We start from the raw sequence: 15286 nt of genomic DNA on the forward strand, positions 1-15286 counted from the left end.
CAGAGTAGCAAGATGCAACTAGCAGTATGTCAGAACTGCATATGAAATGAAACCTATTTTTCATCCCCAGTCATAGGTAATTACCATTTAATGTTTATAGCAACCTTGTGAAGGCTGCTGTTATTACCCATATTTTCCTGATGGGAAAATTTGAGCCTCTGAGAATTTAGGAAACTGAACAAGATCTCACTGCTAGGGGGAGCTAGGATTTAAATCAAGACTGGCTGACTTAAGAAGTCATTCTCTTTGTGCTCTACCTCACTGGTATATACATGTAGTCTTTGGTAACCACCCATCCCACCTTGGAGTAAATACCATTTCTATTTTGTGATACCTGTGGGATACTGGTAAAGGTAACCCTAAAATGTTAGTCATAGCTACAGACATTAATATTTATTCAATATATACTTTCTGGTGTATTTCTCTTAAACAATTTTTCATATTTTTTTCAGATTAAAATAAAACACCAAAACTCTGCCCTTATTTTGCTTACCATACTTTATTTTATGGTCTATTATAGTGACCAGAACAATGTATGCAATAAATATTTTCCTTAACTAAATCCTAACCTGCTACAAATTCTTAATCTTTTAAAATTTTATATTTGTTCCCTGTGTTTTAGGACTGGTTTAACAAACACTTATATGAAATAATGACTTTTGGCTTAGGGTCTTTCTCCTCTCCTTTAGTACCAGATGCTTGTTGCCTTTAGCCTGGTCATGGAGAGCTCTTCACTGAGTCACATACCTTTCCATCTTCCTACATGCTGCAGTTGGCTCTCTGTGGATAGACGATGATATTAATTACTTTGTTTATTTTTCTTCTTAAATCATCTGCGTTTCGTGGGGGATGGTGCTTCTTAACGTTAGAATTTCAGGGCTATAGGCTTGTAGGGGAGTCTTTTTTTTTTTTTTTTTGGCCAGAGAAGATAGCCTTCATCATGCTTTTCAATTCACACATTCCTTAGGTGGTTGTCTTCTTGAAATACCCAGCTATGCTTTTGTCTAACTTGCCCTAATTTCAGACTGTTAGCATTCTGGTGTCTCCTTATGAGATTGGTTATGCCCATATAACAGAAAACAAAAGAAAGAGAAAACATTTAAAAAAAATTAGAAACTAAATATCATTGTGGAAAGTTGAAAATCCCCTATGAAATAGGTGTAACAAGTAACGTACTACTAGAAAATCCGATATAATAAAATTACAAAATTTTAGAGGAAAGTAAGACTAAGATGTGTCAGGATAATAGCCAGAATCACTTAGGTTCATTGATTGGTCTTCTGCTTTCTACCAGCATTGTTCTAAGTGTCGAGGATCCAGAGATGAGTAAGACAAGAGTCTTAGACCCAGTAAACTGATAATTGATGAATACCTGCCTAGAGAGCGATGGGATTACATGAAGGAGGTATTTAGACAAGCCTGGATAGAGTCAGGAGGGCTGACTTTTGAATGAACTTTTTTTTTTACAAGTTAGGTTTGTTGAGGTATAATTTATATACAGTAAAATTCACCCTTTTAATGTATACAGTTCATTGAGTTTGACAAATGTGTGAATTAAGTGACCATCACCACAATGAATAATACTTATTCAGTAATGGGTAAGTATTAAATATAAGTCTTTGTGTTGACATACGTTGTCATTTCTGTTGAGTAAATACCCAGCAATGGAGTTTCTGGGTCTAATGGTAGTGAGAAACACTGAAACTTTTTCCGAAGTGACCACCATTCTGCATTCCCAGGAGCAATGTATGACAGTTCCTTATCTTTGTAAGCACTTGTTACTATCAGTCCTTTTAATTTTAGCCATTCTACTGGGTTTAAATGGTATCTCATCCTGATTTTAACTTAAACTTTCCCTAATGATGAAATGATGTTGGGCATTAAAAAGTATATGTATGTTTATTTGTCATGAATCCCCCTCCTCCTTTCTTTGTGAATGTTTGTTTAGATCTTTTGCCCATTTTTTAATTTGCTTGAATTCTCATTATTAAGTTGTAGAATTTCCTTAGGTATTCTGGATATTAGTTAGTTCTTTATGAGATACGTATTTTCCACATATTTTCTGCCCTTCTTTGGCTTGTCTTTTGTTTTTATAAGTGTCATTCAGAGAACAGTATTTTTAAATGTTGATGAAGCCTACTGTATCAGTTTTCTTTCTTTTATGTTTCATTCGTTTTGTGTGTTGTGTAAGACATCCTTGCCTAACCCAACATTACAAAGATATTCTCCTGTGAAGTTCTTCTAGAAGTTTTATAGTTTTAGGTTTTAGTCATTTTTGTCTATGATCCATTTTGAATTAGCTTTTATATAAAGAGCAAGTTTTATTGTCTTGGAGATGGATGAATATTTATTTTTTCTTGTACTCCTTGTTGTAGAGGCTATTTCTCCTTTGAATTATCCTGTCTTTTTGTTGAAAATCATTTATATGGATCTCTTTCTGGACCCTCTGTTTTACTCTTTCTGGACCCTCTGTTTTGTTTCATTGATCTACATGTCTGTCTTTATGCCAGTACCACATTATCTTTATTTCTGTAGTTGTGTACTATCTTGAATTCAGGTAAGATGAATTCTCTAACTTTGTTCTTTTTTCAAAATTGTTCTGGTCATTCTAGATCTTTTGCCTTTACATATACACTTTAGAATTAGTTTGGTTTCTATAAAAATCCTGCTGTGATTTTGGTAGGTGTTGAATCTTAGAAAATTGGGGGAGAATTGACAGCTTAATATTGAATGTTTTAATCTACAGACATGGTATATCTTTCCATTTGTGAAAATCTTTGATTTCACTCATCAATTATTTGTAGTTTTCAGCATGTAGATCTTGCACATGTCAGATTTGTACCTGTGGTTTCCATGTTTGCTGATCCTAATTTAAATGATACTCTTTTAAAAAATATTTCTCTTTCCAATTTTTGTTCCTAGTATATAGTAACATTTCTGAATTGAGTTTCTATTTTATGACCTTGCTAAACTCACTTGTTAGATTCACTAGACTTTTTGTGTGTGTGTGTGTGGATTCCTTTTGTAGATTTCTTTGTAGGCAGTCATGTTGTTTGTGAACAAAGGAGGTAAATTTCTTCCTTTCTGATGTTTGTGTCTTTTTCTTTTTTTTCTTATTTCACTGGTTGAGACTTCAGTACAATGTTGAATAGGAAGAGTAGAGTAGGCATCCTTGTTTTGTTGCTGTTCTTGGAGTAAAGCAATCAGTTTTTCACTGTTAAGTATAACATTAGATATGAATTTTATAGACACTTTTATCAGGTTGGGGAAGTTTCCTTTCATTTGTAGCGGTTTCAGTTTACTAATATTTTGTTAAGACTTCTTTCACCTATGTCTGTGAGGGCTATTGGTCTTTTTTTTTTTTTCCAATATTCCTATCTGTTTTAATATTAGAGTAATGCTGGTCTTATAAAATGGGTTGGGAAATGTTCTTACATTTTCTGGAGGAATTTGTGTAGAGTTGTTACTATTTATTTCATGGGTGTTTGACAGAATTCTTCAGTGAAGCCATCAAGGGGTTAAGATTTCTTTGTGGGAAAGTTTAAAAGTATGACTTCAATTACTGTATTATGGGGCTATTCAGGTTATCTGTGTGTTCTTAGGTGAGCATTGATAATTTGTTTTCCAAAGAGTTTGTTGATTTCACCTAAAATTTCAAATCTTTAATGTATGTAAGATATATAACGATCCTTTTCTATTTCATTCTTGCTATTGGTCATTTCTGTCTTCTCTCTTTTTCTCTTGATCACTCTGACTAGAGATTTAGCAGTTTGATCAGCTTTTCAAAGAACGAGGGTTTGGTTTTGCAATATTATGATTTATAATAAATATATATTTGGTCTTTCTCCCTAGTTCCTGGGTCACAGCTCCCAAAAGTCTTGTAATTTCGTAAGTGTTGAGAGAAAGATATCTTAAAAATAAAAGAGAAGTTTTGATATTGCATTTTCAGTTTTATTCAATTTGAAATATTTTCTAATTTCTCTTTTATTTCTTCTTGACCGAAGGGTTATTTAGACGTATGTTGTTTAATTTTCAAACATTTGTGGAGTTTTCAGATAATCCTTTTTTTTTTTGTTGAGTTCTACTTTAAATCTGTTGAGTTTAGAGAAAATACTTTATATTCATTTTAAATCCTTTTAACTTTTTTGAGATTTATTTTATGGCCCAGAATATATGGCTTGTCTTGGTTAATGTTTCATACACCTGACGTGTATTCTACTATTACTGAATGAAATGTTTTACAAATGTTGGTTAGGTTCTGTTGATTTGTAGTCCTGAGTGAATTTTGTATGATATGTTGGAATTACCAGAGGAGAAAAGATGGGGATAGGCAGAGAAATATGATATAACAGAGCATGATCTAATCCATTCATTTTTAGTTGAAGAAAGTAGGGCTCAGAGTGATGATGCAACTTGTCCAAAGTCACATACTTGTGCCAGAATGACAATTGCAATCCAGTTTCCTGAATAGCCTTTAGAGATAAGTGAATGACTGAGGAGCTTTTTCCCAGAAGTCATTCACTAAGTTGATTCTAACTCGGATTTTGATGACAAAGAGACAGAAGAGTTTGAAAATAGCTCCATTCAAGGTGGGAATTTGGAGAATTTGCTGAGAATGCTTATGTGGGGTACCTGTAGTGACAGAAGTTCTTGTGCTTAGTTTAAGAGGTTAGAACTTTGTGTTAATAACAGTAATTGTATAGTCTTTCAGTGTTTGGGTATCTTTTCACCATCACACAATCATTTTAACATGCACATAGTGACCTGAGGCCTTTTGAACGAGGTTATTTTCCTCAGTACTGAAGTGAGAAAACAGAAGCTCAGAAGAATTAAGTGATTTGTTAAAGGTCACACAGTGATAGGATTTAGGCTGTTGCTTGTTCCACTGCTCAGACTATATTCATCTCACTAACTCTAATAAGCTATCTTAAAAAAAAACTTCCTTTTTTCATAAAAGGATCAAAATAAAATGTTGTGGTTGGATTAATAATGCTCTTTCTCTATATCCTGTAGTCTCTAAATTAAGATTCTGACATGATTTTGGGTCAGTAATCTATAATTAATGATTAAAGGATAGTATTTGTCCACACTTATCAGCATAATAGGGCAGTTCTGAAAAGTTACATAGCTGTGTGGAGTATCATGCAGGCTGTTCTGTTAAGCATGTTTTTCTTTTCCTTATGAGTCAGGAACAAAGAGATCTTTCCAAACTTTATAATGACCTGATCTTGATACATTATTAGATTTTTTTCCCCCTCCAATATTATTCATGTCTAACTTCCAAAAGTGCTTTAATACCCAGTTCTCTTGTTTCATCTGTATGTCACCACTGAAAGAGCAAGAAATATTTTCTGCTTTTGGCTAGTGAGGGAATTAAAGCATAGCTCATTAACACTGATTAACTACTATATATGCTGGATAGAGTGTTAGGCACTAGAGCTATGAAGATAAATAAGCCAGAGTTCCTTATGAAACAATTGAAGTTGGAATTAGAACCCAGATCACTTGGGGTTGGTTGGTTTTTTTATTTTTTAAATCCAGTATCTTTTCAAGTCCAAGAACCATATTGTCTCTTATTTTTCAACAAATTAATTTAATGCTCATCTTCATGAGGCTTATACTTTGAAAACTTTACCTTCATGTTGGATTCACTCCTGCCCACAATCGCACCCACCCCCCTTTCTTTAATGGTATTTTTTTCCTTCTGATTTTAAAAGTAATATATGTACTTTGTGGACAGTTCAAAAAAGTTTGGAAAGCACAGAGAAGAGAATAAAAAGTTATCTGTAATCCTTCTGCCCAGCTGCAACCATTGTTAACATTTTGATGCGTATGATTTTAACCCCCCCCCAAGTATATATGTGCATAAAATATTTTGTGTTTGTAAAACTTTGGGTTCCTTCTAATCTTGAAACTGATTACATAATGCTTTCTCTTTTCTCTCATAAAATGAAATACTTCTTGAGATTGGCTTATAGTTTTCCTTGTAAGTTTTATTATTGCAGGCTCATCTTTTGGTGTTGGTGTATTCAGTTAAGTAATGATGTTGGTAAACAGGGAGCATGTGATTAATTTTACTTTAGTAATAGATGTAGCAGGTATGGAAGTCAGATACGTGTTCACTGGAGATTTCTGCTGCCGGCTTTGGCCCTTCTAGCTCTAGTCAGAAAAAGAAGAGATGAAATATTCTATTCTGATAATCTATGTTCTTTCCCACCACTTCATCCCTCATGTTAATCCTTCACTGCAGAAGCAATTAAAAATTTTTTTAGCCACAACTCTTTCTGATCAAATAACTAAGTGTATTTTTGTTGACTTTGTACTGTTTTGAGTTATTTTTTAATCTTAGCTCTTGAATTTTTTAAGTTTTAATCCTCCTGCCTTTTAGGTAAAGTTTAATTTGGGGTGGCACTCACTGAAGCTCAAATCAGTTGCCTTTGAAAGAAAGTGGTAGGCAGACAATAATTAGTAGACAGTTAAAGACTTTAGGGATTGGGTATTATTATCTTTACACTGTCTTTTTGAAAGTAAAAAATAATATTAATCATTCATGTTTTTTTCTAGGGCTTTTATATTTTTAAAGCACTCTAACAGAATAACCAGACTCTGTTTTTTTGAGACCAGAGAACGTGTAGTATGCCTCTGACTCCCTTGTATTTAAGGAATATGTTTTCCGTAACAACCTCAAGAAGTGTTTGTGGAAAATATGCATGAATGATGGTGCCTGTGATCACATATGATGATTTTGTGAGGACTCTGACTAAAGCAGGAAGCTCTAAATTGGTTACCTGGTCTTATAATTGATGTATTTTTTGGTGGCTTGTTAGATATAGCCAACCTATTTCTCAGCATTGAAGTAGGTCCTGTCATTTTCTGATCAGATTAAAACTTGATTGGAATAAAACGAACTAATAATGTGTTTTCCTTCTCTCTTAGATTCATGCCCGCAACCAAAATGAAGTAATTTTTGGGCTGAATGACGGCTATTATGGTGCTCCATTTGAACATAAGGTAAGAGGATTTTTACAATGCTTTGTTCAGTGTAAGTGTGCCTTTGACGTACTGGGTAAAAGCTCCGTGTAAACAGAATCATGTTTTAAGTATCATTATAATAATATTTGTTGTTTAGTGTGGCTTAGGGTGAATGCTTTTTAAAGTGAAAATTCATTTTGTAACCACCCCAATGCATCTTTTCTAAATCCAGATTATGTTAATTTTCCTAAAAGAAAATCTCAACTAACTGTTTCTACATAATTCCTTAGGGGTTAAGGAAGACTGGTGAATTTTGATTAAATGTAATACAGTTTTATTCAATGTTTCAGATATTTTTTAAAACTTTGGATACATTTAAGAATGCCTGAGTCAGGCTTTATTACAGTCAATGCTGTCTGTGTATTTGAAGGTGGTTAGAAAGTGGGGAGGGAATCCACCTGTAGCAGGTACCTTCTCTCTGTGGTACATGCCGGTGATTCATGTTCTCTGTCACACGTAAGACTGGCCACAAACCAGTGGGGTCAGTTTTCTACATTATTTCCTCTTCGTGATCATGTTATTTCATAATTCTTTGTCGCTGAAATCCTGTTGCCGGGGTGCTCCATTCGTTCAACAACTGTTTATGAAGCACCTGCTGTATGTCAGCCACTGTGCTCTAAGGGCTAAGGGTACAACGATGAGCAAACAGATTTTTTTTTTTCCTGCTGTCATGGAGTCTGTGGAGGAGACTAACACTGATAAAGTAACCTAAAGATACCTACATAAACACAAATGGTGGTAATGAAATAATGGTGGTATAGAAGCATGTAATGAGGACCTTGCCTACTCTAATGGCTCAAGAAAGGCCTGTGGGGACTTGACTTTTAAGGTTACAATGCAGAGGATAAATGGACATGAACAATGTGGAGGCAGTGGGGGCTGAACAGGGAAAGCATCCCAGGTAGAGGAGGGTAACATGCTGAGGGCCATGGAATGCCGGGGGAAATGGGGCCTGAAGGAAAGTCCGAGTGATAAAGGGAGAGTGATGCCAGATGAGGCTGGAAAGGTAGACAAGGACCACATAACACAGAACCTTTTAAAGGATTTTATCCTAAGAGCAGTAGAGTGTGTTGAAGGATTTTTAGCATGGCAGATATAGAATTAGATTTGAATTTTAATAATTTCACTCTGCTGATAAATTATGATTGTAGAAGAGGCAGGAATATATGTGGGAAGACAGTAAGAAGGATCTTAAAGTATATCAGGTAAGAGAGGTTGATACTTTTAACAGGGTTATGGTACAATAGAAGATAGGAAAGTTTTCAGAGATAAAAATCATTAGGATCTGGTGATGGCTTGAATTTAGGGTGTAAGAAAAAAGAAGGTGTTAAGGACAACTTTTGGGTTTCTTGCTTAGATGAAGTAACCAGATAAATAAAGGTGCCAGGTACTGAGAGAACTAAGGGACACTGGAGGAAGACCAGCTTTGGTGGAGGCAGATCGCGATTGAGTCAGAATTGATCATACAGACTTTGAGATGCCTTTGAGATATCCATGTGTAGGTGTTAAAGTAGACATTTGGATTATATGAGTCTGGAGTTCAGAGAAGAGAGTGAGTTAGAGATATAAACGTGGGACCAAAGCAACTAGTCATTAAAGTCATGCGTTCAGATAAGACAGACTAGGGACAAGCTGTGCAGTGAGAAAGAGGGGCTTAATAACCATGCCTTGGGGATCCTAACTTTTAAAGGCCAAACACAGGAGGAGGCATTGGGAAAAAAGTGGCTGACAAGGAATCATGAGAGAGAGATGAGGAAAAGAGAGTGAAGTCTCTTGTAGAATCTCAGAGGTCAAAGAAAGAGGTTTTTGTTTTGGTTTGGTTTTTGGTTTTTAAAGGGAGGATGTGGTGAAATAAGATGAAGACTGAAAAATGCCCATTCCATTTGGCAGAATGCAAGCTATTCTAGGTGCCTTCATCAGAACTCAGTTCAAGCTCTGACAAACCTTTTTTTCTTAATTTTAAAGCCCTTATCTTCTAAGTTCTTATAGTACAGCAATACCCTGTATATGCCTTTGACATAACACTTTTTAGCTCTTTCTTTCTTTATAGTCTGTAAGCTTCTTAAGGACAGATTTCCATATGTAATTTTGAATTCCCAGTACTTACCACTGTCCCTGAGACCTGGTATTTACTTACTAAAAATGTTAGATTTAATGAGAGAATGTGGGAACTGCTACTGCTGTTCTTTCTAGTGCACCCCCAGGGTCAGGGTCAGCCATCCTGACCCGGTGAAGGGGTTAAGTTCCTCTTGCAGCTGGTAACTAGCTTACCGTCTGGCACATAGTAGTAATACTAATAGCTAATATCTATTGAATATTACTATCTATCAAACACTGTTTAAAAGTTTTATGTCTGTTACTGATTTAATCTCCCTAAGAATCCTATAGCCAGATACTAATAGTAGTTGAGGTTTTGAGTAGGCCAATAACTAACGCCCCTTCCTTCTCCTGATTTTGAAACACGTTTAGATTTAAGACAGGTGATAAATGAAGATCAGAATGTTGGTTATTATTGATGAAACGAATTGACAAGTTTGGCTTAAATTCTGTAACTGAAAGAGCTTGTATATGGTACTTCCTCCCAGCTTGAATCCCCACACCCGCAAATAACAGAACAAGTAGAACTGGGATCTTCCCTTTGGAGGGACAAAGCCTGATCCTCCGAGACAAAAGCAGAATTTATGTTTACTTTACACAGGCTGTTCCTGAATGGGGGGAACCTAGAAAGAAATAAGGCAGTCATGCTCAGTTTCATCTCCCAAACTCAGCAGTCAGATAAATCATCTGCCCGTCCTGGGGAGGAGTGAGTGAAGGACACAGAGAAACTAGAAATGTTCTTTTCAGAAACTTCTCTTCTGGGAAGTGGATTGGAAAGTTTTCCTGCTGTGTGGAAACATGGGAGCGCAGAGTAAGTGTTTCTCCCTAACAACAGTAATAATAATAACCAATGTTTAGTGAGCACTTATGTGCCAGGCACTATTCTAAGTGCTTTACATATTTTGCCTCATTTAAACCTCACAATTGTCCTTTTATAGAAGAGGAAGCCAGCACAGAGAAGTTAAGTAACTTTCCCAGGGTTACACAACTACTCAGTAGTGGGGCTGGGATTTGAAGTCAGATGGTCAATAAATGCTTACTGAATAAGTGATTGTAATAAGTGGTGCATTTTATTCTAAAGTCCTTCACTCAATGAGTTTTATAAATTTAAAGTTGAACTTATCTTTGCCCCTGTTCCAGCTTTCAAATAAACACCTGACATATAAGGTGAACCTTAAAAAGGGTTTTTCTTTTTCCTTGTTAAGAAAGCCATGAGCAGGGTGTTCAGTCAAGAAGGCATTGTAAGTGTACACTTTGAGACCTGCTGCACCAAACAAAAACAGTGATAAAAAATCAGTGAAGTTTAAAGAGACATAACTTGCTAAAACAAACAAAAAGCAAGGTAATAAACATATCTGGAACAGAAATGAACTAGAAACACAGAGAAGTGGGCAGAAGCCTTGGGCTTAGTTGGCTGAAAGATGGGCTCCTCTGGGCAAGATGAACACTCTCTCCCTATTACAGAAGGAGGCTGGGAAAAGATACCTTAGAAAAACCATCGATCTTTAAGGATAATTTAAAAAGGGAAAATCTTAAAAGCTAGCAGAGAGAAGAAATATTACCCACGAGTTAGACTGACAGCAGACTTCTGACAGCAACAGTAGATGCCAGAGGAAATATATCTCCAAAGTGCTATAAACTGTTCATGTATAATTTTATTTCTGGTAAACTTTCAGTCAGGAGTGAGGGTGAAAGAGAGGCAGTTTTAAGTACACAAAGACTGAGAGTTTATTTCCCACAGGTTCTTTATCTCTGCTGAATGGTGCAGATAGAGAAGTGATCCCAAAGGGAAGATGTGGGCTGCAACAGCAACGGACAGCCAGGTGCATACAAATGGTTAAAACGTTAGGGAATTTAGTTAACTACTGACTGAAACGGAAATGCACACTAAAACTAATTTACAGTAAGCTTGTGTGTTTTAAGGTAAAACAAATGGCCACTGTTGTTCAAAGCATAGCCTGTGGACCAGAGCCAGTCTAAGAACTGTCTGTCACCAGTCTGTGGTGAGCCAAGTATAAAAAGTGAAAGTAAATGTCTTTAAACGTTTATAGCAATTTGACATTATTGTGGCTTTTTCTGTATTTTATAAAAGCATCAGCTCACAGTGAATTGAAGGAAAAGCAGCTGGTCCTTCCCCACAGAGAGTTTGAGAAGCGCTGCTCTAGACAACAATCATGAAGTGGGGGAGGCTGTTTAAAGAGTAAGATTCACTGAGGTCATCGGTTTGGTTGGGAGGACGATGGAGACAGTAAACAATTTTAGAATTTCTTAGAAAAATCTGTTGCAGAATATGTATGTTAAAAATCTAAAGATGCCTAGTAGACACTATAAACAATATAGGTTTTTAATTAGCAGAGAAAGAAAAGGAGAATATACAGAGTAGAAAACTTTGTCAACTTGACAGGAATCAGACAAGGAAAGCGCAAAAGAAAACAAATGGTGAACAGAAACATATGGTGCAGCTGTAAAAGTCAGTCCATATAGACTTGTAATCACAGTCATTGCACGTGGATAGCATATCTGGGATTGAAATATTTCATAAAGGATTGCAAAATGCTGAAGCAACAAGGCTTTGAGAACAGGATTGTATTTTAAGAATTTGTGTTCTGTATGGAAGAGGAAAGGTTACACTTGTGAAGCAAAAAGGAAGCATGTTTTAGACAGTGACTCAAATTTTGGTTGACCAGTTCTTCAGCATTCTTGTTTTTCTACATTAGCTGTAACCAGAAACACATTTATTATTCCTTCTGATGATTATGTTGTTGTTAATCCTTCCTCTGTCCACTTTAAAGTGTCTTCAGCCACTATGGGTCTAAAAGCTGAACTTCAGTTTGCTCAGAACTTTTGCCTCTTTGTTTATCTGCTTCTCAAAAAGGCTTTACTCATTTCTGTTGTTTTTAGGAACCTGGTAAATCTCTCAACTATTTACTACATTGGGCTAGTAGTTCAGTCTCACTACCAGGAGTATATTTGAAAACTATTTACTACACTTGAAAATCTTTGACTAAAATATACACTGTGGGTTTGAATCCTTCATTCAGTAACCTCTGCTGGCATTATTGGGGGGTGATATGTTCTTGTTAATTTTGTGTAGTAAAATTTCATTTATTTGGCATACAAATGTAAAACTCTTAAATATCTAACTGCAGTACAGACAAATAAAGAATTGAATCAGTGATGGTAAAAAAATCTTCTCTCTTTAGTTGTAAAAGTGATTCGTGATTTTTTTCTGTCAATAAATATCAAGTACATATTATGTGCCCATTATTAAACGAAGTATTGTGGCCTTTAAAAGTATTAGACGCAGATTCACAAACATTTATTCTTTTAGCTGAGATAAAACAGCGTTTATTCCAGAAGAGTTCCAGTTTACATATAGGTTTAGTTTAAAAAATTATTCTTGATATCAGTTGTTTAGGTCTTAACACAGGTGAATTATAGTAGAACCTTAAAGAATTTGGAGAGAACTGTAGGAAGAGGTTGGTGAATAAAGTTAGGGGGACTGGAGAGATGTTTCCCAAGTGAATTTTACTGCTAGGATGGCAGTTGGGGAAACATGGGAATGAGAGGCTGTTGGGCCAGCTCTGTATTCAGTAAGCTGGAAACCTTTCAGATCCCAGTGCAGGAGTCTTGCCTTTTATATAGACTTGTAGGGTTATCTTTGCCTGAATTACTTTTTGGCAACTACTGTTCTTTTTGAGAGGATGCTGACAACTACTTGGGTGAATGTACACTCCAGTGGTTAAGAATATGGATTTTGGAGTCAGATTTATGTGAATTTAATTCCAGGCATAACTGCTGCTTGCTTGTGAGAGAGATTTTGGGCAAATTGAGTCATCTCTGAGTTTGTTTTTTCATCTGTAAGTGTAGATAACAGTTTCTACCTCATTATAAATTATTTTGAATATTGAAGGTGATAATGTGTATTACAGGCCTGGCACATGGGTAGAGTTCAATAATATATGGAAACAACTACTCACTAGGCTCTAAACCCTATGATAAGAGGAATTACATCTCTGATGCTTACTGCCGTGTCCCTTGAACAGTGCCTGGCATGTGGTAGGTGCTCAGTAAAATTTTATTAATGAATGAAGGTGAATGCTTGTTATATTTAGGACTACCGTAGCGATACTTGAGATTAAAAATCTTCAGGGGATGGTGTTTTCCTCTCCTACTCTGCTTTACCTCTAGCCCCAACTTTTGGAGTTTTGTTTTTATGTAACTCATGCTGTCATAATAACTCCTAACTATTGCATTTTCGATAAAGTGCAAAAAGCTTTAGAGGTTGAGAATTCTTTTTCTCAAACTGTAGCAGCAGTGTCTTCAGAGTCCAGTAGGTGGCGGTGCTTTCTCATTATAATGGAAAAAAATTAGAGCAGGCGTCAAATCCAAGTAAAAAGGACCAAATCTTTTTGGAATAATGAAACTCTCAGGAGATTGAAATAGCAATTTGGTGATTAATTTCACAAATGCAGTCACATAACTTGATCATCTCAAGTACATAGTCCAGCTGAGATTGAAGATTTAGGGACAACAGCAAAATTCAAGGTCTGTTTCAAGAGCCTGTACAAATGAAAATTCCTGTTTTTTGAAGGCATAATAACTTTTCAAAAGTAGAAAATCTAAATTCTAATCTCAGTTTTGTTCTGGTACTGTGTTCCTTGAACAAATCACTAAACCTCTCTTAGTTTTTGGTTTCTCATTTCAAAAGTAACAACATCTTAGTCAGCTGATTAACACTAGAGGGAATATGAGAGTTATCCAGCTCAGTGCCCTTAGCTCACGGGTAAAGAAACTGAGACTCAGGGAGCCTCATGACCTCTTAAACTTGACATGGCAAGTCAGTTTCATGCTTTAAAAGTAACTTAGACATAGCTATAATATCATATATATGTAATATATAATATAATGAAGTCACTACATACTTTCATAGCTCTTTTGCCTTTAAGGATTTGCCTATAAATTATTTCTCTTCATTCTTATAACAGCCCTTGAGGAAGGCAGAACAACTATTACTAGTAGTTTTAGTCGTAGTAGTAGCAACAGGGATCTAGTAGGTATACAGTAAGTATTTGAGGGAATAAGTGAATGACAAGATATCAGGCTGAGTTAGTGGCAGAACCAGGATCAGAACAGGTCGCTCTTTTTCTAGATACGCACTTTCTTCATTACACCACGTCACCTGTGTAAAAGTGATGCCTAGGTGATTTTCATCATTTAATTGCTTTTGAGGTTTCTTCCATCATTTTAATTTCACTCACTGTGATTGTGATTAAAAGCTGTTAAAAATACCTTCTTTAACTTATAGCAACTCAGGTGGGCAAGTATTAGTATTTTCATTCCTCGGATGAAGATGCTGAAACCTAGAAAAGTTAAGAGATTTTCATTTAGTCAACTTTATAGAACTGAGAAATTTAAAAGATGGCCATTTCCTCTTGCCAGTCAAATGAATGGATATTGACCTGCTTCCAAAGCACGTCCTACACAGTAGCCAAGCAGAACATTCAGAAGTAGGGATTAAGTGTGTCAAGTAGCCTATGTTTTCACAACAGAGAAAGGGATGTGGTATCATTTCTACCCAAGTCTCTCTGTACATCATCAAGCAAAAGTTGGAAAATTGCAAAAATAGCCCATTCCTATACATACTCTATTCAGTTTTCCTTGATGAGCTCTCCTCTGCCCCCCAACCGGGTTACAAAATACAAGAAACAGACTAGACAGATAGATCTTAAGGGGCTGCTTCTTATTATAAGACATCTGCTGCTTTGTTATAAGTCAGCTAGGTATCTGAGCTCAGTTTAAATCCAGGGTAAAACTTTGTTTCTGAATTATTTGAGCTGATGTGATATCCTAGTAATGGTGTTACCCCAGGTGGGTGTGGAGCTTTTGAAAACTACCATTGCTAGTTTTCACTTACTGAGCATCTACTGTATGTCAGACACTATTCTAGCTACAGACACTATACTGCACTATTTAACCTGTGTAACAACTCCAGGAGTTGTTATCCTCATTTTATAGGTACGGTGTCCTAGAAGAAAACATTAAACTATTTATCCAAGATTATTTAGCCGGTAAGTACCAGAACCATGATTTGAAACCAGTTCTGACTTACTCAAAGGCTCTTTCTTTTAACCGCCATGCTATGTGGTATCTCTAC

The 15286-nt window shown here is 35.9% G+C and overlaps 1 protein-coding gene across 1 annotated transcript in view; it reads left to right on the plus strand.

The window, feature by feature from the left end:
- Positions 1-15286, plus strand: part of UVRAG (UV radiation resistance associated) — a 254028-nt gene that overhangs the window by 38546 nt on the left and 200196 nt on the right. Inside the window, exon 5 of the mRNA XM_010989776.3 lies at positions 6937-7011. Within this exon, the coding sequence (XP_010988078.3) occupies positions 6937-7011 (75 nt within the window). The remainder of the gene's footprint in view (positions 1-6936; positions 7012-15286) is intronic.

This window comes from Camelus dromedarius, chromosome 12 (genome assembly GCF_036321535.1).
Source record: "Camelus dromedarius isolate mCamDro1 chromosome 12, mCamDro1.pat, whole genome shotgun sequence".
Classification (NCBI taxonomy): Eukaryota; Metazoa; Chordata; class Mammalia; order Artiodactyla; family Camelidae; genus Camelus; species Camelus dromedarius.